The sequence below is a fragment of the Equus przewalskii genome, chromosome 29, assembly GCF_037783145.1.
Source record: "Equus przewalskii isolate Varuska chromosome 29, EquPr2, whole genome shotgun sequence".
In the NCBI taxonomy this organism is placed as follows: domain Eukaryota; kingdom Metazoa; phylum Chordata; class Mammalia; order Perissodactyla; family Equidae; genus Equus; species Equus przewalskii.
The window spans coordinates 30,425,564-30,451,572 of record NC_091859.1 but is presented as its reverse complement, the minus strand read 5'-3'; the positions used below and the strand labels follow the sequence as shown (position 1 = coordinate 30,451,572).

At 38.9% G+C, this 26,009-nt stretch overlaps 1 protein-coding gene across 12 annotated transcripts in view; it reads right to left on the bottom strand.

Annotated features, from left to right (window-relative positions):
- Nucleotides 1-1,384: 1,384 nt before the first annotated feature.
- RIC8B (RIC8 guanine nucleotide exchange factor B) overlaps nt 1,385-26,009 on the bottom strand; it is a 106,203-nt gene continuing 81,578 nt past the window's right edge. For 2 of the 12 annotated variants that reach the window (XM_008541475.2, XM_070599814.1), the window contains 2 exons: nt 17,278-17,397; nt 1,385-2,780 (listed from right to left, as the gene is read on the bottom strand). In XM_008541475.2, the coding sequence (XP_008539697.1) occupies nt 2,669-2,780; nt 17,278-17,397 (232 nt within the window). In that variant the 3' untranslated portion in view covers nt 1,385-2,668. Of the gene's footprint in view, nt 2,781-8,779; nt 8,957-9,607; nt 9,746-13,992; nt 14,077-17,277; nt 17,398-26,009 lie in introns of all 12 variants that reach the window. The other 10 variants (XR_548290.2, XR_548292.2, XR_548293.2 and 7 more) reach the window with 10 other exon arrangements.

Sequence of the window (26,009 nt, the reverse complement as noted above, 5' to 3'; positions counted from 1 at the left end):
CACAGTTCAATTCCAGGCTACCTCTCTGCTTAAAAAGTTCTTTAAACTGGTTCTGTTGAAATAGTTATTGCTTAAAATGGCCTGAGAATTACCACTCTCCCAGCATTCCAGTCACAAGGAGGCACAACATGGACCCAGGTGGTCAGGGTGAAGGTGAAGGAGAGGTGTGGGAGTCAGGCCGGCCAGAGTTGGACTCTCACTTCCTGTGCGATGTTGGGTAACTAGCTTTCTAGACATGTCTCTAATATGAGATGTGATGAGGTTACACGACAGAACACACATAAAAAGCCCAGTGCATAGAAAGCACTAACCAGATGTTAGTTCTCTTCCCATTTGAACAATGAGGTCACTCATTCTCTGCCTGCAAATTTTCTCTTCAAAAACACAGCTTAGTGCCCAGCGCAGGGAAACTCAAAATGAAACAGAACTCACTGAAAGTAGAAGAGCACAGCTACTTAAACAGGACCGTCCAGTCACTCTGCATAAAGCTGGCAAGATGGTATTTCACTAAACATGTCTTCATTTAGGCAAGCTGACACTCATGCCAAAGCTATTTGATTGTAGAGATTATAAAAATACTTTAAAAATGCATTTATAGAATGAAGTAATAAAAATACTTAAATTCTTTTTTTCTAAACTTTTTTCACATAATCTAAAATTATGAAGCCAAGTTTCATTTCAGTTACTGTTAAGACATGGGTCACCCACAACTACTCCAACTATTTTGGATGAAAATCCTAAAATGTATTCTTCCTAGCCCTTTATAGAACATTCTGGATTAATTTATCTTTTTAGAGAAACTAAGACTCATCATTATGAGAATTAGTCTATGGGCCATACTGTTATACAGATACTTTCTGGGTCAACTAGAGTGTCCTGTGGGAAACAGATCGTCCCAGACTTGTGATGTCTTGAGTAATTTTTTCATTCTTCTGCCTTTCTATGCGGTTTTCAGTTGGCCTTTTGTTGCTTTCAAGTAGGCCTGCCCTCTATCTAGCGGCCTCCTCCTTTGCCATTTTTTTTTTTTTTTTGGTGGGCTTGAAAGCCAGATAAAAAAACATGTTAGAAATGTATGCAAATTTTAGTAAAGAGGCAAAAAGGGAGATGCTTTACGAGCTCTCCTATCAGGAAATTGTAAGAAACTTTGACATCTCTTTTGGCAGCTCGAAGGCCTTTAACACTCAGTTCCTGATCTGTTGTTTTGCCAGAAGTGACTTCTGGATAAATGGCATTTTCAGGAATACTCTCTGTACTTTACCTATCCTTAGAAAGGCTATTATGGTAAGTGAGATAATGGATGTAAAAGCACTTTAAAAAAGCATAAACGGTGAAATAGCATTGTTTGCCCCATGTATCTATAAAGAAACACACACAGATGGCTAAATTGAATCAACCCCAATGTTTTATTTAATTTAAAGTTTTAAAAGGCAGTGGTTAAGCACATTATTTATGTGTATATATATGTATGTATACATACATACATACATATACATAAAAGGAAACCAACCCCTTTTCAACTTTAGCCACTGATTAACTAGGCCCACTGTCTACTGCATGATTCAGTTTCTACTTCATAAGACCAATTCTAAAAGTAAAAATAAACAGCCTTAATCAGTTTAACAGTAACTATTTGTGTTTCTTTTTTTTTAAATAAATAAAGTTACCATTAAACTGATCACATATGGTAGAAAGGGAGAACTCACACACACAAGCACACACACAGTCCCCAAGTTAAAACATGTGACGTATGAATGACCTATAAGTACAAATGGGTGCTGCCGACTCCCCCACCCCCAGCAGAGGCCACCAAAGAACCCCAGTACTCAGGGAGTCCCCATTCCCTCTGCTGGGTTGGGGGACATGTGTTCCTGGCACCCCGAGTTAGACCTCAGAATGCATGCTCCCCATGCAACGATACAGATGGGGGCTCAGTTCTACGGTACTAGTGTTCAGGTACATGAGGGAATAAATAGGCATTTGTAGCTGCCTCAGAACTAAACCATCATTTATAACTCTTTATAGGGAGAAATGTATTCTGAAGTTCTAGATAAGTGATATACAAACTTTTAGAGTGTAGTCAGTTTGCAAGTCTGGGGCTGTGTGTGTGTGTGTGTTTGTGTGTGCATTTCTATCTATTTATACAAAATTGAAATGAAGTGAAGAGTGGGGCTAGGTTTAAGGAGCAGCTGCTTGGCTTCCATTTAGTCAGTCTTGATCTCGCAAGTCGCTTGCCTCGGCCCTTATTTAGCAGCTCATCCTGCTTCTCACACGCTTCTGTCTGCTGGAGAGATTCAGACGGGGCAGCTCACACAAGTGAGAGGAGGGACACGGCCAAATCTTCTGCTAAGAATCTTGGCAAACAGAATGAAAGATTCAGCCAGGGCTGCTTTATAGAATGAAGTCCTTCAGTTCCATACTGATGAAATGGAATTCTTTTTTTTCTGCTTCTAGCCCCTGCAACTCCGTCTAACTGCAGCTCGGTATGAATGCCTCGATATCGCAAAAACACAGGATCACCTCTTAAATACACTGGATTCTCAATGAGTAAACCAGTTAATGTGTTTCTAGCCAAAGCAAGGGCATAAATGTTTTAGAGAAAAGATTCCCCTGGAGCTACAGAGAAAAGATGCTGATAAAAGCAATATTGAGAGTTGAGCAGGTGATGCTTTCAGTCTGTGTCGGAGCTGGTCTCTTCGATGACAGAGTACTGGTTGAGTGCTTCCTCCAAAGGCGTTATTGTCCCATCAGGTTTTAGTCCCATTGGTTTAAGCAACTCCTCTCTGGAAAAAGAGAGAAAAGAGGAAAAAAAGTATTCACCAGCGTCACACATACACCCCTCCTCCCACCCAAATCCACATCCTTTTAAAAAGAAAAGTCTTTAAAAACCAAAGTATTTTTCCTCAAGCTCTCTCTGTGTGTTTGTAACAGGAAAGATGAAAGGGGCATGGAAAGAAAAAGAGGGAGATAAAAGACTTCATTCACACAGGCCAAACCTACTAAGCCAATTAAAAGTATGAAAAGTCAAGGTCTAAACGGGCTCAGGACAAGGAGCAGGTCCTTCTGTTTTTAATGATTAACCTTTTTTTCCCTTCCTTTTGTGGATTCGTTTTGTTTTAGTGAAGCTGAAGCTGCCAAAATTTCATCTGTCCCAGTGGGCCAGGCATCCAATTAAATGGCTGATTTGATATATGTGGATTTCTTCAATGAAATAAATCTGTCAGATTTGATTTTGCCTCTCCAATCTCTAGTTATACATAAGTACTTATTGATTCATTTCAAATCAGTTGGCCTTCCCCAACTTTCTCCCTCCCTTTTCTTTCCTCCTCCTTTTTTAAAAAAAATACCATTGCTTTTGTTTGTAGCAGTTTAATTATGGGATTGACAGCCATTTTAATCTCTTCAAAGCTCCCCAACTGCCTCTTTTCAGCTAATCCAATTATATCTACTCCACAAGTTACAGCCTCATCTAAAGATGATTAATTATTGATTAAGCCAATCAAAAAGCATTAGGAAAGATTTATTTAATCTTTTCATAGGCTCTTATTTATTACAGGGAGATTATGGCAAAGGTACCTGTTGAGCTGCTAACTCTAGTCCTCCTCCCACCCCGAGAAGGTTAGCAGTGTACTTTAGGAGTAGCCTTGGAGAGGCCCATGAGCTGCTTAAGATGCGTTTCTCATCGAAATGGGCATCACTCCCTGGAAACGTCTATAATCGAGAACCTACATGGCAGCAGCTGTGATACTGCTGGGATTCGGAGTGAAGGGGAATTATAAAAACTCTCCCTCTGCCTCCATGCTGTTGTCCCTTAGGCCGGCGCAAAGAAGGAGTCCCTCTTGGGAAAGGCTGGCCACACAGCAGTGTGACCGTGTTAGAGGCGCAGTGAAATATCCTGGGGAGGGGTAAGAACAGCTCAGTGGTCACTGGATAAGCCAGGAGGAGCCTAATCAAGCAGCTCTCACTGGCACCAGAAGACGGCTGCTGACAGTTTGAAAAATCTATTTGAGTAATGTGGATGGCTGACTGGCTAAGTTGAGGCTCCTGAATGTTATAAAGTAGGAAACGTGTTTCCTGATCTAAGAAAAGGGGTCAGAATCATTGAGCTTAAAGTTGAAGGGGCCTTAGAGATCATTTAGTCCAACCCCCTCATTTAATAAAGGAGACTGAGTGACTTACCCAAGGTCACATATCTAGTGGCAAAGGTGGACCTGGGACCCAGGTCTCCTGAATCCCAGTCCTGTGCTCTTTGTAGCGCACCACATCTGGATTAATAGCTCTAATTGCACTGGAGGAGCAAACTCTGAGTTCAACTGTTCCACATCTGCTCAATAACTATGTGTGCCAGGAACTAGTTAATATACTGGGGAGAAAAGGAAGACTGGGCACAGTAGCTGCCCTTGAGCAGTGGGTGAAACGTATATATGAAAAATAACTTAGAACAAATGGGGTAAATGCTGTAACAGAATCACGAACAAAGAACTGTGACAGCTCCCGAGATGAAGCACAGACCAAACTGCCTGGGGAAGGTAGGGACAGTACCACCAGTGAGGTGTCCCATGCCAGGCAAAGAAGGCACAGAGCATTCAGGCAAAGGAGACTGTGTAAAGGGCTCTGTATGGTTCCATCTACTTGTGTGATTTGGTAGACTTTTGGATTGTGTCAATTTCTTTTCATGAAGCTGTGAAAAAGGTCCCAGTGTTTAGAGAGTGGTGAGGGTCAATGAAGGTGCGGCAGGAGATACGGCTGCAAGGGTAGTTTGGGGTCTAGTAGTCAAGTGTCTTAAATGCCAAAGTAAGGGGCTCGGGTCTTACCCTGCAAGGAATGCCCGATCAGGTCTGTTTTATAGGGAGGCATCTCTGGCAGCAGTGTGGTAGACACACTGGAATAGGAGGAAACTGGTGGCAGAGAGACAAGTCATTAGGATGTCATTGTAACAGTGTGTGTCAGAGGAGACAGAAAGCTGGATTATGGCTGTCGTTGTGGAAAGAAAAGGCAACATTTCTGAGGTAGATCTCTGATCCACTGGAAGGGCAGGGGGTTGGTGAAGGAGAGTAAGGAGTAGAGTGCCCCTTTGTCTTCTAGCTCAGACGACCAAGTGGATGGTGATACCATTCACTGGAGCAAGAACACAGCAGATGGAGTGGATTTGTTGGGGAGATGCTAACATCTTTTAGGACATGAAGAGTTTGAGGTCCTTGCATGACAACCAGGTAGAAATGTTTATTTGGAGTCAGAAATAATCTGTTCCCATTAAAACTTCTCTCTAGCTCTGATATGCACTACATATCTATATTTTTATAACACAGTTTCCCAACTGATTGTGAAGGACTTTGTGATATTGGACACTATTTACTAATAATTGATGCAAAAGGAGAAGGGGACAATCTTCTGGGAATGAAACATTAAGAGATAAGAAAGTTCAAAGGTCTACCAGGATTGGTGGACTGAGGGACAGTAAGGTGGGGTAGGCTGAGGGTAGGGTTAGGTCGAAGTAGGATCAGCAGATGGGACTAAAGTAATTCTATCAAGATAGTGATGAATTGCTGGGTGGATATACCATCACCCTAACATTACTACCACGACTGCGTTTCCTTGATAACAGGATGATACTGGGGCTAGCTACCAACTTATACAAAGTAGCTAGCACTTTCTCATCCAAACCCAGGAAGAATATTTTCAAATCAAGTCCATTGGTTTCATCTCTACTCCCTAATCCAATTTTACAGTGGAAATAATTAAGAACATGACAAAAATTTTATGGCCAAATTATGGGTATTCATCTACGGAATAAAGGGCCCCATATTTTAATTCTCACTTGTGAACTATCCTTTGTCAAGCATTTATTTTTTGGGTCCTTTGTATCACCCCTCTGCTAACAGGGAAGGTCCTCTGAAGGTATGAATTTTCTTTTTCACGTGGCTCCATGTTATGCTTGGACCTACTGACATTTCTGTGGGAGGAGGTGTCAGTGATAACTGGCCACATAATCATGCATTCAGGCAAATGAATTAAGGCAGTACTGTGATGCAGTGGAAAGAACAAAACGATCTGGAGTCAGGAAGTCTGTTTGAAGTCCTGGCTTATCCACTTACCAGTTGTGTGATCTTGGGCAAGCCTCTGAGTCTCAGTTTCCCCATCTGTGAAATGGGGGTAATGATAATACTAGCTCTACCCACTTCCTAATGATGATATAAAAAGTAATAGTACTAGTAGTGGTAGTAGTAATAGTAGTAATGTAGATAAAGAGTTCTACGAACTGTGAAGGAGTACTAAATACTAGCTGTTATTACTGTGGTACAGTGAAAGGCACATCTAGGTTTTGGAATCAGACAGACTAGCTTCTAATCCTGGATTCATCACTCATAACAGTATGACCTTGAACTCTCTGAACTTCAATTGCCTTATCTCTAGAATTGGATGGGAATACCCATGTCACTGAGCTGTCATGAGGGCAAAAGGTCATTGTACATATAAAGTGTACAGTGTAATGGCTGGAATGTAGCTGGACCCCACGAATTGCATTTCCTGTCCTTTATGTGCTTATGGAAGGTTTCCCCAAGCTTATTAGGGCACTCTTTGGGAATAAGTGGGGGAAGAATATGCAGAAGCAAATAAAAGACATGGTCCCTGTCCTCAAGAAGCTTTTAGTCAGTTCAGAAGATAAAACACACACACATTACACAATATTAAAAGAATTACAGAACAGCAGATCAACAAGCTTGAGATGATTAACAGGCAGCCCTGCTTTCCCTAGCTTGACAGTTCACCCATATAGCCCTACTGTAATTGAAATTTGTTTAAAGGAGATTTCTTGTCCTGTTTGGGAGTGGAAGGAGAGAAGATCACTTATAGATATGTGACTGTCTTTTCCTTATGGGCCCCCCAGCTTACTTTTCAAATCCCCATCTTAATGTTTCTGATCTTCTTTCTCTCTATCATACAATTAGCAGCCCACAAATACTAAAATGAAATGTTTGATATAGAGACTCACACCTAAAAGGTCTGATAAAGGACCTGGTTATACTAGACTGTTTCATTTAATAAGATTTGTTGTATGTAGATCAGCAAGATGTGGACAGAGAATGGGCCGCATTAATGAATACCACAGAAATGTTACTCCACCAGTCATATGGGCTATGTACATGTGGGAGGGACACGGAAGAGATGCGGATGCTGATCACAGGCTCCTTGCAGGAGGTGGACTCAGGGCCAGACTGTAATGACAGTGATGGACATGGATTCATGGGGAGAAAGGCATCCCAGAAGCGGAAGAATCAGTCAAGCAAAGGCACAGAAGCAAGAGTTAGTTGTGTGCAGGGATCGGCAAGCAGGTTGGCTTGGCTGAGGTAAAGGAAAAAGAAAGCTCAAAACAGATATGGGGTACGAAAGAGGAATTGAATGGAGACTCTGAAATCCTAGGCTGACAAGTCTGGATTATAGTACAGAGGTATTTTTGTCTTCTATTGTAAGGGCCCCACATTTAAGAATACTGATTAAAAATAATTCTCATTACAAAGTTTGAAAGCTATGAAACAATATTGCTCTGACATATTAAAAATAAAAGTTCTATGCTTGACTCATTCAGTTCTCATGTCCCTATGTGTCTAGCACAGCGCCTGGCACACAGCAGACCCTCAGTAAGTGTTTATTAACTAAATTTAGTTGCAGTCGATATTATCTTGCACTTTCACAGAAAGGAAAGGTATGGTGTTTTATGGGACTCCTAATAATAAACCACAACCAAGAGAAAAGCTGCATCTTTGGGTATAAGATTCACTTTCATCATCAAGATTTACAGAGTTAGGAAGGGTATTAGCATTATACAGGAAATTCTGCATAATGCTTTCCAGGATTTCTCGTTCTCTACTAGACTGTGAGCAACTTGAGGGCAGAGTCCATGTCTTACCTGGCTGTAATTTGCAGTATCTAGTACAGGATGGGGCACACAGTAGATGCTCAGTAAATGTTTATGGAAAGAATATAATACATGGGTCACAGCATAAATGGAGAATGGTAGAGAACTATTTGTCAGGAATCATTCTCATATTATTTTAATTGAAATTATTTCCCTGATGAGTCAATGTCATCAGACATTCTGACCATCCAGCAGAAGTCAGGCCCTCTTTGTACCATACAGCCTGGATTCCCAACCACCAACTGGTATAACTCAGCTTTTTATATATGGGGCATCAGGAGGTCTAGATTCTTGTCTCAGACCTTCTACTAACTTGCTGGGTGTCCTTGGGCAAGTCATTTCCTTCTCTGGGCTTGAGTTTCCTCAATATAAAATAAAGGGTTGGACAAGATGATCCCCAAGATTCTATTATAATTCTAAGAGTCTAAATATTAGGCTACTAAATAATTCTAATCTATTTAAAAAGCTGCTAGGTTTTTAAGACACTAAAACTCAATACTGCTAAGCCTTTAGTTTCTAATCAAGATAGTCTAAGGCTGAGTCAAACAAAGCATCCTACCTAATTGTCACTGACATACACCAAGACCAGAAATCCTTTCTGCAAAACTACCAGCAGATGATTAGAATGATTACAAAAGTAAATCAAAGCAATGGCAAATGTTACAAGGAAGGATCTAAATTCAATCATGGCCCTCAATAAATAGGCCATTTCATGAAGAGTTACTGGTCCTAAATTATGAAGGTCCCACCTAAAAAGGATGGCTAGGTGTCAGATATATGTACATCATGGTTAAATGGAGATACTATATTGAAATGTGCATCAGGATTAAGATATTCACATAGCAACAACTCCTTCATACTTACCTTCAATGCTATATACAGGCCTTAACATAAGTTAAGACTGCCCTCGTTATCATCAAAAAGTACAGTGATGTCTACTGGATAAAGAGCCCATTCTAGGCACTGTGACAGTATCATGGCGGGCTTCTCATCTGATCAGGCATCTGGCCAGGGAAGAGATAAGCCTCCAAGAATGTTCAACTGGAACGAAACATCATTTAGAAATTTGATCTTACTAAACGATAAGGAATCATAATCTCTAAGGGCTTGGCCAGGCACGAGGACACAGATAAAGCACGTCCAAGAAAGGAAATCCTATTTTGCCCCAGCCTAACCCTTAGGACTGCTAATGGAAACCAAAAAGTACTTTAAGATTCAGGGGTGGGAGATTATGGGATTTATACCATATTTTAAATTTTCTGGTCTGTTTTTTTTTGTTTTCCACATACATTTTAACATTTTCCTGAGCCACCATTTCCCTGTTAAGTATGGTCCTCTGGGATGCCTGGGCTTATATAACTTTTCAGAACCTTAGTGAAGAAGGTTCCACTTTTTAGGGCTTCTGGTTCCTATGTAACTCTTCCCCCCAGAAATGACAGTGCAATATTGGGGCTCAGATAGCAACATACCCAATCGCACATCATAGAATAGGCCAGATGTGTATGTGTATAAAACACCTTACTTGACCTGGAAGCAAGAGAATACTCTTGCCCACAGCACATGTTTTTGTGCACTACAAACAAAGCATTCAATTCAAGGGTACTTGTTGAAAAACAGGACATAATTAAGCAGTTGGTAAAATGCATTCTTGTTTCCCACTTGCAGATCTCCCAAGAGTCCCTTCGAATTTACCTATACGAGTTTCAGCTTCCCGCTTGCCACTTAGCTTGATAACGACTCAAAAGTCATTCCCTGTTTTCAAGGGCTCTTCTTTCTTGTCTGCTCTGTGTACTACAGGGCAGTATTGACACATGGAATTAATGACAGGGTCTGTAATGAAACAACAGTCATGCAAACACCAGTCTGCTCTTTTGATAAAACAGCATGTTAGAGACCTATTCACCTCCCTCTAATTGAGTACTGCATAATAGTTCCGAGCCTTTTCTGTAACATATTTTGTTCTATGATTAGAAAAGAAGAAAAGGGGGGAACCTATGAGACACTGCTTCCTTCAGTCACCCCCTGCTTCATTCTCTGTTTTTAATGAGGGTGGCTGCTATTTAGGCAGGCTCTGTTACATACTTGTTTTGTTGACTTCTGTACAATGTATAACAAAACCCAAGACGGGATAATTGGGAACCATTTCTTTGGCACAGGGATTCCTGCTCTTAATGTAGGGTTGGCTTGGAAAAAAGAACCCTGACATATTAAATTAGCCATTTCATATTTAATTCCTTTTCACATTTGAAAGATAGGATGAGAAATTGGTATATAAAGCATTTTAATTAACACAGAGCTTTTCCAAAAATGCCTGCTAGAATGGAGCCTGTGATAGTTCAGAGAAAGAAGCTCTGTAATCTTTGCTATAATTCCAAGTCTGACAGTGCATCTTATTTCAAGATTTCAGCATCACTGGAACAGTTCATAATCCACTGAAGTACAGTGGATTTGCCAATAACTTGTTATATTCTGTAAGTGTTCTGAACCCTTTATTCTTATAGAAATAATATTATAACCTTTGGCACTGGTTAACATGTTCAGTTACATACTGTGAAAGAGCGTTTTTTGGGCTTGAACCCTGATTCTTCATCTTTCATTATATCTTTCATCTAATGGCTTCTTAGTGCTGACTGGTTATACCGATCTTGCACTAAGCCACTAACCCAGTATGTAGAAGGGGTATAGTGGCTTATCTGTAGCAAATTTGAGGTTGTCAGGCTGCAACTTTCAAAAAATAATTCTGAGATTCTTCCTTCAGTCTCATCATTGTGCTTTAGGATTGGGTACAATTGGGAAGGTAAAGTATGTGGCTAAAGACATCGTTCCCAAGACAAATTGATATGGCATATTGTCCACGCCATGTCCTTCCACTTTGTAAGGGTAATTGGGAGTTATTTACATAGTCCCATAGGGAAGCCTTTTTAAAGCTGGGCTTTCTTAATGTGATCACATTCCATGTAAGAATTTTTTAGAATACCTACAACCGTTCTCTTGTCAAAATAATTAAAAGACCTTATTATTAACATCAAATCATAGCAGTTTTACTGGTTCCCTTCATATAAAGCTGTTTTTGTTTTTGATGTAAGCTATTTATTTAGCACCTGACCTGATATTTGAGAAGGGCTCAATTATGGAATAAAAAAGCAGGAATGCATATCCTCCAAATCTTAATTCTCTCATTAGGTAAATATGCTTCCTGTCTTTGTGCTTTGCATTTATTTAAAATTTAGAATGTCTTATTAAAAATTATCAGACTGACACATTTTTGAGAGCTGTTAGTAATTTTTCAAGATAACAAAAGATCTGGAGTCTTGAAGACAGAGAACCGAGTCCTGGCTATGTCATTAACCAGATGCATAATCTTGGGTCAGTCACTTAATCATTGGTCCCATTTCCTCCTCAGTAAAATACCTCTTGCCCTATCTAATTAATTCAGAGGGCTGTTTTAATGTTCAATGGAGATAATATATATGGGAGCACTTTTTAAACTTTAAAGCACTATATAAATATTAGTTTTTTATTATTGTTCTCATTTCTGTTAGAAGATCACATGCAAAGCTTCTAAAAGTATGCTACCCACCTCACATTAAAGAGCATGGTTAAGAAAATAATAGAGAAAGGGGTTAGGGATAGTGCTAGAAGAATAAAATTCAGTTTTATCCTTAGGCGAAGGTGTTCTTCAATATTTCTTGGTAATTCCTCTATAGAACTTTTCTATCCTGTTGTCCAAATTAGCAAAGTAAATACTAATAAGAGGTCAGCATGCCAAATGACACTGTTGAATAAGGCAGTAGAAACAGAAGTTCTTACATGCTCTTCCCAATTGGGACGATTTAAAAGTTAAGGGAGGAGGCTAACTAAGAAAGCAAATAGCCAGTGGAGATTATTCTCACTTGATGTTTCTCTAACAGACAGAAGCCATTTCAGCTAGTGCTCAAACCAGGAGCTCAAAGTAGTCGTTCCTACTACAGAGTTAAAGGACAATGACTACCAATAGGCAATACAAAGGTAGTGTGACAACCTTCTTAGAGGTGTCTAGCCAGTGGAAGGGCCCTCTACAACATAAAGATATACACTATCAACTTTCTCAAATTAATCCTCCCTGGCCACTTTATGGGTATAATAATATAACTGGATCCAAGTTCCCTTAATTGAACTTCCAAGCAACCTTACAGTGTACTTTAATGATGTAGAACAGTGCTGTCTAATAGAAATACAATGTATGCTACAAAAGTAAGCCATATATGTAATCTGAAATGTTCTAGTAGCCACATTGAAAAAGTAAGAGAAGATAGGGAAAAGTAATTTTAATGTATTTTGTTTAACCCAATATATCAAAAATATTATTTCAACGTAAAATCCACATTAAACATTTGAGATATTTTACATTCTCTTTTTGTACTCAGTCTTTGAAAGTGTGAGTATTTAACACTTTTAGAACATCCTAATTCAGGCTAACCACATTTCAAGGGCTCAAGAGTCACATATGGCTGGTGGTTACCATACTGCACAGCACGTATGCAAAGGATTTTCTGATGTAAACAACATCTTTTTACTTTCATACCTACAATAGTTCTCACAATGCTTTAAAAATTGGATCATGTTTCTGAAATGTACCTGAAAAGCATTTCCTTGACTGATGATAAACATGAGTGTAATCACAGTTGGCAACATTTTTGTAAGCAGAGTAACTTATTTATGAGGAAAAAATTAGGTATTTGTTACTTTTGAATCATAAATCATCTGTCCCAGCTTTAGTAAGTTTAAAAACAATCTTTGGATTAAAGGGAACTATTCCTATATTTGGTACCTGCATTTATTAAGAAAGCCATGTCCCAAATACTACACAATGGCTGGCAAAAATAATAATAATAATAATTGGATAAGGAGTAGATAAGAAATGGGAAGACAACTATTATTTATTTAGTTACATATATGTCAATTTTAGAAGATTCTGATAGTAGAATATATAAGCAAAAAGGCAATGCACCTTGTTAAACAGACAGGGTCAGGGTTGGGTAGAAGATTAATCAGTCTTGGTTCTAATTAAGGAACTAAAGGGAATTAGAAAAGTCAAAACAAAGCTGAAACTTGAAATATTATTTCCCTTGGTTAGTTTAAGCTTAGGTCAATTAATTCTGTCTTCCCTGTTCTAGAGGAGGCTGCATTATACTATATATGAGTTGTCTGCTGCAGCTCAGGTGAATGCAGTTGCATTAGCCACACTGGACTTGCTCAACCACACACAATCCCCATCCTAATCTCCCCCTTAAACTGCAGGGACTTACTTTTTTTCCAGTTCAGAGAAGGAAAGAGGAGGCGGAAAGGCAGGCAAGTTTCATCCCCTTTACTACCTCTGCTCTCACATTAAAAATGTCAAAGGAAGCTTTCTATAATCTCATGCCTCAGGCCTTAATGCTTATGTTTGATAAATATAATTATTATACTATATTAAAGGAATTATGCACCCCAATATTTAAATTAGCCAGTCATGGGCCAAAGTAGCTTTATGGAGTTCCTTTCTAGCCCTGAATTTTATGACATCTGGTCAAGAAAAAGAACTGACAAAAGTATATTTTAAAGTCTTAAACCATGTAGGCCATTTTATGGAGCAAAAAATTGATCTTCAGATTTGGGGATCAGCTGTGTTCATTATTTCATCATCACACACTGGGGAACCCAGAGGGTAACAAGGCACTGTACTAGCTAGACATGATGGGATGTATAGGGTTCAGATTATTCTTAAGAGAGACTTCCAAATCCACTGCCAATCTCCTTATCTACATCTGTCACAAATACAATCCTTATACGAAAAAAAATCACTTAGAATACTACTAAGTCAGTTCGTACTCAATGGGAAGAAAATGTTTGAGCACCAATCTCTCCAGTGTCCTTGGGAATCTAGCTGAGATACAGCTGCTAAGGTGGTGAGCTCCTTGAGGCAGTGCCTATGTCCAGCATGGAGGCAAAATGGAAATGTAATTTTAATTTTTTGCATTGGTGGTTTTACAGTTAATGGTAGTGAATAACATCTATACCCTACACCAGGCTCAGTAACAGTACTCGGCATGACCAACCTTAGTCATCACTTTGGTAAGTGCTTTGGCACGGGCCACTGTTGCTAACCACCATCCTGGTACAGGTCCTTCACATCTGCTCTCCTATGGATGGAAAAAAGGAAGTGTCTAGTGTCCATTCACTGGCCACGTCACCTCCAACCCTATCCTTTACTCACATGCCTTTCAATTCAGGCCCAGGAGAAAATAATTTCATTCTTGAAAAGGAAAGTTAATCAGACAAAGCTACAGTACACTCTTAACACAATAGAGACTTGGTGGGATGTAGAACGTCCTCAGAGTGACAGCTGAGGGAACTAACCAGTAGCACAATGCTGAAGAGGATGATTAGGAAGTGTTCTGGCAAACACTGACCCAGACAGACACAGTAGCACAGTGGACAGAGCAAAAGTCTTGAGGTCTGGAAAATGAAGTTCCTAGTCTCACTTTATTATGAAGCTAGAAAGAGAATGTATGTGAAAGTGTTCTGTAAACTGTTAAAGGAATGGATTATTACCAGTTATTAGCTTGGAAATGTTCAGGGCAAATCTTTGGGCCTTGCTCCAATGATAAATCTCATAACATTGTATTAATCAAATAATGATAAAACAACCTGAGCTCTTTGGAAGAAAGATGTAGTATGTGAATGCCAAAAATTTATCTTAATAAAGTAAATTTCCCTCTACCTGGAATGAATGGTCATTTTTCCATTTGTCTATTAAATACCTCTTAAACTTCAAGGATCAGCATAAATGCTACCTTCCCTATGAAACAGTCCCTGATTCATCCAGACAGAATGAACTGCTCCTTTTCCTGGGTGCTTACAGTTCAACATAGACCTTATTTTGTCATTATTTCCTTCTACCTTATATTCTAGAATAGATTACAGCCACTCCTCCACTAGAATGTGAGTTTTCCAAAAGCAGACTGTCACACTGACCTCTGAATTTCCTTTATCTTCCTAGCCTAGTGCCTTGCACAGAATAGCTGCTTAATAAATGTTCCCTGAATTGTACTGAATTTAGTTTACTTTGGTTTTATGGCATCTTTTTTACCTCAAAAAAACAAAAACCAAAAACCAAAAAACAACAGTGAAAAGAGAGAAGAAACTTAAGACAAACATGTAAGATGCATAAAGAATGGCTTCATTCTTTGCATTCCTGCTTTGGAATGCCCACTGCTGATCTTCATACAGTTTTGTCATTGTTATTAGTGAGAGCAAATGTTAGAAAGCATACAAAGGCAGACAATGTAAAAAACCCACCACACCATGCAAAAAGTCTATGTGATTTAGGACTGTTATCAAAGTTGTCTTTAGCTTCAATTTTAATAGCAAAATTGGTACCATCAAAGTTACCACAAGACATATTTGCTCTGCTTTATACATGCAAAAATCAGTATCACCTTCTTGATTGAGTTGGGCATTTGTTGGGTAAGTACATATCTTCTTTGAGGCATAGATTAAATCAATTGGAAGCTTGGGTAGTTCCGACTTGACGCTTGTGTATTTATTTGTTGGCAGCTTTGAGAATATGTGGATTCCCCAGAGATTAAAAGGAGAAGGAGTGAGCACCGTTTTCTGACCCTGTTACAGGGATGCCTTATGAAGTGGTCTTGTCTCTTTCAGTAAGTCAAGTACCTAGATTATGCCACATTACCTTAGGCAGTTCTTTCCCCCATCTCCTACTTTCCTGTCTTGGAGTTTATTTATCCAGGGTATATGAGCCAGTTGAATAGCATCTGTGGTATCTTCTAAGAACTCATATTATTGAAATGAAATTTATGAAAATGAAATTTATGCAACTGAACTGTTTTACTGTCCTAACACACTAATATGCTCCACTCAGGTCCTTGTTAACACTCCCTTTCCAGCTTCTACCAGCTTCTGTTGGTTCTCATCCTAACTGTTATACTTATACCACTGTGTTGTATTAGTTACATCAGATCCTTTTGGAAGTAGCCAAGCACAGATCTTATTTTTATATATTCATTCAGAACTTGCTATTTTGCCTCCTATAGGTTTGCCCTATCAGTATTTTCTCTTTTTGCAACTTCCTTCAGGGAAGGAACATGTCTGTTCTATACAAAGGTATGGAGAACGTCATTTGCAAACAGATAACAAATGTCTTTAGCATAATTAGTTAGCTGTAAATTCTAACCTTCTTGGGAAAGGATGAAAAGTTAAAAAGACTAGCTGGAAGTCATAAATTCTAGTCATACTAGCTTTGTAGATGATGAAGCTACTTACTTCTATATAACTTCTACCACATTACCAGCATCATTTGAAAAAAGTTCAGACTCTGCAAAGTGTCTAAATACCCATACTTGTCACACTGCCCATGTCAGCCTCTTGTTTTTGAACATTTCTACTCTAAGCTTCTTGCTGTGCTCTTAGCCTCTGCTTGTTTCTTTGTCACATCTTTTCCCTCAAGGGTTGGTTTCCTGGCTTTCCCATTCCAGTTGCTACTTCTCTTGACTGAGGGATGCTAGCCTATACATAGCTGTGAAAAAAGAGATGAGCAGAAGAAATTCATCTTTAAGTGGCAGCTGCCACCAACACACAGAAGCACTCACTCAAGATGGCTTAAAGGAGATAGTGACTCAATGTATGACTGGAAAATAGAGCACTTCAGGCAAGTGTGAAAGGAATTAATATTTTCTAGTAACTCCTCCAAGATGACTAGTTGCTGATTAGTATATATTTAATTATTTTCAAAACTGGCTATTTTTGGAGGGGAAGGAAGTGTGAAGCAAGAAGGGGAGGGGAGATTGTTTTTAGAACCCCTAATTAATACAAGTGCCTGCTTTCGGAAAATCCTTCATTTGAGCTATTCCTCTTCACTTTTTCCTGTTGGGTGCATGACATTTTAGAATTCTTGTTTTCAGCAGCAAACCAAAAAGACAGAATTGCAAACTTGCACACCAAAAATGAAGGAAAAAAAAGCATCATGATTTGGAACAAAAACCAAAACAGACTAAAACAAAAAATACAAGCAGCAGCAAAATCATTGAACCTAGCTCACAGCATCTTTTTGAAGACAGGGAGGTTAGTGGGTTAAATGTCACAGTGATCTAGTAGTTACTACCCTAGCCTTGAGAGTTTAAATGTTTAGGAACGCACATCCAGAAGCGGCACATCTAGAAAACCATGGGAGCCAAGAGAGATCGGAACTACCGCTGCCTGAGCCACCCTGTTCCGAGCAACATGGATTTCCAGAGTTGCTGTTCTATGGTAACTCTCAGTGAGAGAGACAAAGAAATAGAACATTTTTGAAACCAAGCAAAAAATGGATGGGAATACAATACCTGGAAAGTTTATCAAGCATGTTGACAAGTTTCATGGCTTCATATTCTTTTTGTTCTTCTGTCATTTCATCTATGGGGTTTGGCATTGGTTCCTCTAAATGACCAGTGATAAGATTAATGCTACAAAAAGAAAAAAAAGTTATGCTGTATGTTTTAAAATTATGCTCTTTCTATACTTTTCTGGTCCAAGTTGTAAATTATAATAAGAAAGAGTATAATAGCCAAAAAATTGGCAATAATAGCAATTTTATGGTATAGAACTGCTATAGGAATTCTTTAAAAATTGACTTTTCCTACTAATTTGCTTTGGGAAATGAGTGATAGCTATTGTTTTTAAAAAAGTAAAACTAACTTGCCAACTTTTTTTTTAAATAAAAAAGGTGCTGCTTTTTAAAAATGTGAAATTTGATTGGTGCCATTAGGATAAATATCCGTGGATGCACAGCTTATTCATTAATTAGAAGGGGGCAAATGATTTCAGAGAAGGAGAAATCCATTTTGTGATACAGCATAAAACAAATATGTCAAAAAAATTGAAAAATGATGACAGAGAGGCTGGAGTCTGAAAATGAAAGCATGCCAATTTATAATTTCAGGAAATTAGTCCATTAGTGAGACCACAGAAGGCAATGAGTGTTTAAATAATAAAAGATAAAGCAGAGGAACAATTTTAATTTGATTTGATCTGACCTAGATAAAAGGAGGAATGAAATCTAGCCTATCAAGTGACAGGTGTATCATCTGGCTTTTTGGAAATAGATTTAATAAAGTACTTAAAATGAATACATTCCATAAACTTTGCATGAAGTTCTAAAACCAAACAAGCTATCCCCTTAGAAAAAAAGCCACACTAATTTTTTTTTTGAGGACGTGAAATAAAAGATAATTCTTTCAATAGCTGCTAAATATCTATAGTTAAACATCTTTCTGGAGAAGCAGACAGGAGGTTATAGCATTTTGTACCAGCCAAGTACAGACAGTTGGGTTTTCTTTTTTGCTTGGAACTAACATCTACTGCCAATCTTCCCTTTTTTTTTTTTTTTTTTGCTGGAGGAAGATTAGCCCTGAGCTAATATCTGTGCCAATCTTCCTTTATTTTGTATGTGGGTCACCACCACAGCATGGCTGACGAGTGGAGTGGGTCCATGCCTGGGATCTGAACCTGTGATCCTGGGCTGCCAAAGTGGAGTACGCCAGACTTAACCACTACACCATGGGGCCGGCCCCTTGAAGTACAGTCAGTTTGTTTTTGTTTTTTTTGTTTTTTTTTTTTTTAAAGATTTTATTTTTTCCTTTTTCTCCCCAAAGCCCCCCGGTACATAGTTGTGTATTCTTCATTGTGGGTTCTTCTAGTTGTGGCATGTGGGACGCTGCCTCAGCGTGGTCTGATGAGCAGTGCCATGTCCGCGCCCAGGATTCGAACTAATGAAACACTGGGCCGCCTGCAGCGGAGCGTGCGAACTTAACCACTCGGCCACGGGGCCAGCCCCAGTTTGTTTTTAATGATCAAATGAAATATCCCTGAAAACAGCAAATTGCTAATAAATTGCTTTCTAGGGTCTACAAACACAAATGCTTTCAGGGGCCAAGACTTCAGGATAAGCAAATGAATGAATTGGTCAAGTATAAACAATGAGGAGTGTTGGGGACTAGGGTAAACTGGAGAACAGTGCTAGAGAAAAATATCATGCCAGCCAAAACAAAGACATTGTGACCAATTAGGTCCTCTGGCAGCTAGCTTACAAGCCCTCCCTGCTTTAGACTTTTACTTGGGCAAGTTAACTTTCTTTAATGACCAGGGCTTTTCTCATTTGGAGTAAGAGCTTTGTCACTAGGTACTATTATCTACTATTAAAAGATTTCCTTTTCTTTTTTTACATTCCTCAGAGGCTACATGGCATATGGATTGTTGTGGAAGGACTCAGTGCTCACCATCCTCAAAAACCAGATCTAAAACATCTGTTTTCCCATTCTTGCGTTAAGACCTATGTCTAGAGCCATGGTTAAAAAACTTTTTTAAAGCAGAGGGACTCCCTTCCCCACTTTTTAAACAAATGAAATCTACACAGAAAGCTGATATATAAAATAGACAAAAGTGGAACTGCTTAGGCAGAAGAGGGGATAGGGATGGCCAAGGAGAGTTGGGGCCTAAACCCTTCGATTTGTCCACACTCATTTGTTTCCTCTTAAGGTAGCCCTGAAGGCACTTTCAGGAACTCCGGGCCACAGCCTGAAAACCCTCAGGCTATCAGTGATTGTTAGCCTTGGCTGTACATTAGAAATACTTAGGAAACTTTAAAGAAAAGGCTTGGGCCTCACCTGAGGCCAACTAAATCTGTAAGTATTTTTTTGTTTTCCTGGTGATTCTGATACACCATGAGGTTAAAACCACTGGGCTAGAGTGCCTACTTCAGACACTCATTATGTGCTACTATTCCTTCTCCTTTTTTTCAGTACTCATAAAAAAAGAGAAAAGGCCTCTAGTTAGTGGCCATTAACAAAAATGCTGAATTGGGGTCATCATATTTCCCAAAAGTCACAAAAGAGGACCCAGACAAGGCTTCTGAGAACTACAGAGTTTTAAGATGTATCCAGATGCCATACTGAAAATGTAAGTCCACCGCTCATCTATTATTTGTTTAGGCATGTAACAATGGGACATGTTTTTACTAGTTTCTCTTCTGCCTGCTAAATTGGAAAAACAACTAGTCTTATAAATAAGTAAAGGTACTTATATTACAGGCACATACCACTCCCCAAGCAGACAAAGGAAATCAGGCCTCAGAGGAAAATATAAGGAAGGTAGATGTATTAATTATGTAGATCATGCTCATTTGCCTCTTGAGAAAAAGCTGCTCTCTTCAAGTTCAATGAAGGGGTGATTTAAAAAATCAGATCCACAGACTGTTTTAGAATATAATGACACTAGCACAAGCCATCATGTGCCTTAAGGAAAGAAAAAAATGTGTCAGGAGGACACACTGGTGAGCTCTGTGATATTATGGATACCGCAGCATACAAAGTCAGGACATGAATTCCTGAATCAGGGCACATTAAATTCTTTTCTTGGTTCTTTATAAGGGCTTGGTGTAAATGATGTCCATCTTCCATAACTGACCTCAAGTCCTCTGCTACTAAAAATGACTTAACAGCTTGCTCTGAAATTAGCTATTGAAGTCACAAAATCCTTTGCTTACTGAGCATAAAAGCAGCAGCCAGAAATTCATTCGTACAGAGTAAGAACTTACCATCCATTGCCCATACAGGAAAACATTCCACCCCCCCAGTGTCACTCCAGGGATTCAGGTTTCATTTTTTTTTTTCCTTTAAAAAGTCATCTCTTCCTCCCCCTGTACTCAGAATGTAAACACCACCACAGAAAACACAAATTGGGGCACTGAACTATGCCACTCTCTTATGGGAAAACGTTAATATGCTGGGGGCAGGAAGCAGACCTAGATGCTCTCTCCCCTCCTACTCCCCACTTCAAACCAGTCTCATGCAGTTTACTACTCAGAGAGGAAGAGAAAACAAATGATAGTCACCCTAACAAAATGATGTGAGGTTTCATAAAATTATTTTTGGTTGAACAAACACTTGCCACTTTTATAACCTCAAATGGTATAGTCTGAGACTTAACCTTCCAGGTTTCATGGTCTTAACACTGAAATTCTGGGGTCAGTTTTATTTTTTCCAAGACTCTGAGTCTTAAGATGCTTTAAGTACACTAATTATGGTGGATATTTTATTGGGTAATTTTATATTTACTATGATTTTTCCTACCTTGTCTCTGTTCCCTTCCCACATCTTCCCCGCACTCCAATCTTGTCTTCCAATTAGGTGACAAGAAGTACCTAAACTCCTATCTGTGGTATTGCATAGAGAATTCTGTATTGCATAAGGCCATTATATGATCTGACAGCAGCTATGAGCCTGGAGATGAAGACATTGAGACATACTAAAAAGGTAGGAGCAAATGAATGCATAAAAGCTGAGAGAAATTTCCAGACTTTTGCTCTTTCTTCAAATTGTTACATCAGGCCAATGTCAACAGCACTAGGTCACTTAACAAAAAAGAGCCCTGAGCTATATGAAAGTTAACTTCAATCTCTAAAAGTGTAGATTAAATTTTACCCAAAGCATTCTGGTTAAAGAAGGCGCTACTGAGTCAAAGCCTGCAGGGGCGAGGCAGTAAGAAGAACGAAAAGGACATGCTGTCAAACCCAAGGAGCTTAGGCCTGGTATGAGGGGAACTATGACCACTCAACTCCATCCACTGGCTGCCATGTGAGAACGCAGGCCTAATGTTACCAGAACTTCCACTGTCTCAAAAGAAGTTAGAAATCCAAATTTTCTTTTGTGATAGCTGAATTCTAAATTTTGACAAGTAATTAAATTACTTTAAGCACTATGTAAAACAAAAAATAAAAACATAAAACCAAACAACCCAATGTAACATCAGGCAAGTCAAGCAGAACCTACTTGTGGGCTAAATCTAGCCTGTGGCTGACAATTTGCAACCTCTAGGAAAGGCATCAGGGTTTTCAGGACACGGTATTTGGTATTCCTGAGTCCAGACCAGGGAAGAAGAGGGCAGGTGAGGTGGGAAAGGAGACATTATATGTTAATGAAGCTAGAAATGTCTCTCCAGGAAAAACTCCCGAGAATATTTGCCCCCCAACAAAACAATAAAAAGAACAGAGTGGAAATTGGCCATATCCTGATGTTCCTGAACTCCATTCCCTGGCTCCCACTCCCCAACTAGATATAGAGCGTGATAAGGGCAGGAACCTCAATCGCCTTGGAAGCCTAACACTCAGAAAGGGCTGACTGACTCAAATTTATTCAACAACTCAAAAAATTAATTTATTCAACCAAAATTTACTGAATGCCTACTGTGTGCCAGGCACTATTCTGGGGACATCTCAATGAATGAAAACACACAAAAATTTCTTGCCTTATGAAGCTTATCTTCTAGTGGGGAAAACAGACTAAATGAATTAGTAAATTATAGGGTATGTTAGAAGGCGATAAGTGCTATGAAGAAAAGCAATATAAGGAAGTGCGAGGTGAAGGGGTGAAGGTAGGAGCACTGCTATTTTTAATAAGGGGACAGAACAGGCTTCACTAAGAAGATGATATTCAACTTGAAGGAGGTGAGGGAGTAAGATGTAGCTGTTTGGAGAACAGGCATTCCAGGCAGAAGGAAGAGTCAATGCAAAGGCCCCAGGCAGGAGTGTGTTTGGAGCATGACAACCAGTGAAGAGACCGGTGTGATGAGAGCACAAGGAGAAAGGGTGCAAGTACATTCCTGTGAGGACTTGGTTTTTAGCCATTGCAGAGCTCTGAGCAGTGATACTGTCTGACTTATATTTTATAAGGATCATGCTGGCTGCTGTGTTGAGAACAGACTGAAGAGGGACAAAGGTAGAAGTAACAAGACCAGTTAGAAGGCTATTTAAAATGATCCTGGCGAGAGACAAAATTTTAGATTGGACTAGACTGGTAGCAGTGATGGCAGTAAGGAGTGACTAGATTCTGAATGTATTATGAAGGTAGAGACAGAATTACCTGACAGATTTATGTAAGTTAAAATGAACTGAATAGAACTTTCATGCTTTCAAGGATGTTAGGGTTTATAAAAATACATTTTCTTTCTCTTATTTTCTATTTTGGTTACATCAAAGAAAGATAACAGATGCTCTAAGAACAGAGAAAACTATTTAAAGGGCACACATCTCTCCCTTTGACTGGCTTTGAGGAACAATATAGTAGCAGTCAAAACATAAGTGCTGACTTCACATCTGCTAGGATGGCTATTATATTAAAAAAAAACACAGAAAATAAGTATTGACAAGGCTGTGGAGAAACTGAAACCTTGTGCAATGCTGGTGGCAATGTAAAATGGGATGGAGTTTCTAAAAAAATTAAACAAACTACCATATGATCCAGCAATTCCAATTCTGATTATATACCCAAAAGAAGTGAAAACAGAGACTTGAATAGATATTTGTATACCTATGTTCACAGCAGCATTATTCACAACTGCCAAAAGGTGGAAATAAACCTAAGTGTCAGTTGAGGAATGAGTGGATACACAAAATGTGGTATATACATACAAGGGAATATTATTCAGCCTTAAAAAGGAAGGCAATTTTGACATATGCTATAATATGGATGAATCTTAAAGACATTCTCTGTGAAATTAGCCAGGCACAAAAGAATACTGTATATGATTTTACTTACAGGAGGTACTTAGATTCCATTTATATGAGGTTCCTAGTCAAATTCATAGAGACACAAAGTAGAATGGTGGTTACCAAGGGCTGTGGGGAGAGGGGAATGAATACAGTTTCAGTGGGGGAAGATGAAAAAGTTCTGGAGAGGAATGGTGTGATGGTTGCTCAACAATGTGAATATATGTAATGCCACAGATCTGTACACTTAAAATTGTCTATTTTATGTTATAAATATTTTACCCCCAAAATAATAAGGCAAGGGAAAACCACAATAAAATTTGTTTTTTTAAGGTAGGCAAAGCAACAACAAAATTCTCAAAAAACACAGGCTCTGGAGTCAGGCCACTTGACCGCTCATGAACTGTGTGCCCTGGACAAGTTACTTGATGTCACTGAGCTTTGGTTTCCTCGTCTGTAAGATGGGGATAACCCTATCCCAAAGGGTTGCCGTGAAGATTAAATGAGATAATATCAGGAAAGTTCTTAGAACAAGTACCTGGCACATATTAGACACTCAATAAATAGCAGCTATTATTATTTTTTTTCTGCTTTATCTCCCCAAACCCCCCCTGTACACAGTTGTATATCTTAGTTGCCAGTCCTTCTAGTTGTGGGATGTGGGACGCTGCCTCAACGTGGCCTGATGAGCGGTGCCATGTCCGCGCCCAGGATCCAAACCCTGGGCCGCCGCAGCGGAGCGCGCGAACTTAACCACTCGGCCACGGAGCCGGCCCCAATAGCAGCTATTATTATTGGCATAAGTGAGCCACTTGCTAAGAAATAAGCCAGAAGGCCTTGGATGATTTGCTTAAATCATCGCTATGGAGCTGCATGTGTAATCTTCATTAACTAAAGAAGCCATGCAACAACTAGGTGTTTTCTGGAGTTTGCTATAGGTAAATTCAGATATAAGACGTTTTGAAGAGACACCAGTTAATGGAGACCGAGGCTGAAAATGCCTCAAGTAATTTGAGAATTACCATGTAAATGTAACACTGATTCTACATTAAAGAAAGAGGGTAAATTATGAAACATCTTAATCCAAGTTTTTACATTCTATTAGCAATGTAAAGAACTAGGATAATGTTGTAGTCATTTGTTTATTCATTTATCAAATCAAATATTTATTAAGTGTCTATCATGTATCAGCCATACAAATATACATACTGAATACACATACATACATGAATACCAAGTTGCACTTAGGCAATTTAAAAAGTTCCAAAATGCCTTTTTAAAATTATATTGCTTTTTAAATGTTTCCTGTTTCCTGTGTTAGGCTGTTGGATTAAGAGTGATATTCTTGACATAAATGATATAGAAAACTATGTTGTGAATCTATAGGAAGTGAAACCTCGAGAAAAGCTCAACAGTAGATCAGCTAACAGATCTGGCCTTTTGCTAGCCGTTTACTCAAATTGTAATACAAAAGAAAAATTAGGAGACTCAGTTTTGAAAGGGCAAAACTGGTATGACTGCAAATATCACAAAGGCTGGTTAACTTTTGGAACCAGTGTACATGGCAGAAGTGGCAATGATTTCATGTTCGATTCTGGTCTTTGCAAGATCTGAATTTAGATTGTTTTTTATGACTGCTTATAGTAAATAAATTCCAGTTCCCAGAATTGCTAGTTAAATCCTATTATACATAAATATAACAACAAAGCCCAAACTAGGCAAAGAGAAAAATCTTCAAGTTCTGGTTTCTGGTTCATTTACTTCAAGCAATATTAAAAACAAAGCTATCTTTTCATTTGTATAGCCCTGATATGTAAAGACAATTATAATGGGACTTAAAGCAGCATAACAAAACCTTGACAAAAGACAAAGTCCCTTGCCTTGTGCTAAAGCAACTATCTATACAGCTGCTGCCACAGCTACTGCTGAGAGAAATATAGTCCAGAAGGAAACTCCCCTGAGTTGCTTGGTACAAAGGTTTAAAGCTTCTGGATGTGATTATGAACTAGTGTGGGGTATTAGGAATCTAAGGAGGTATCCTAGAATTCTGCCCACTTTGGCCATCCCCTCCTCTGCCCCTCTATACAGCAGCCCTTTACAGACACCTCTTTGGACCAGTAGGCTCCTATATATCCAGCCTAATGCTACTGATCTAAAAGGAGACAAATGTCATTAGGTACACATCTTTCAATTGATGTTTGGAATGATGTACAAATCGTATTAGTCAGTTGTATTATACCATCTAAACAGTCAAGGGGTCTCCATGCTCAGAAGCATAAAACAAACGGGTATAAAATTTAGAATTTAGAGATTTGGTTTCTTTTTGATACAGGACCAAAGTTTATCTGAAAACTTTTAACAAACATGGCTAGATGTACACCAAAAACCTGTGTGGCATGTAATTCTATGAGTGTAGTTTGTCTGAGTTTGCTAATTGCAGAAAGCCATTTCCAGTCCATTAAATAAATTTATTTTGACACAAAAAGCATTGTTGTGATATTAACTGTCTCTCATAGCCCGCGTGTAAGCTCCATA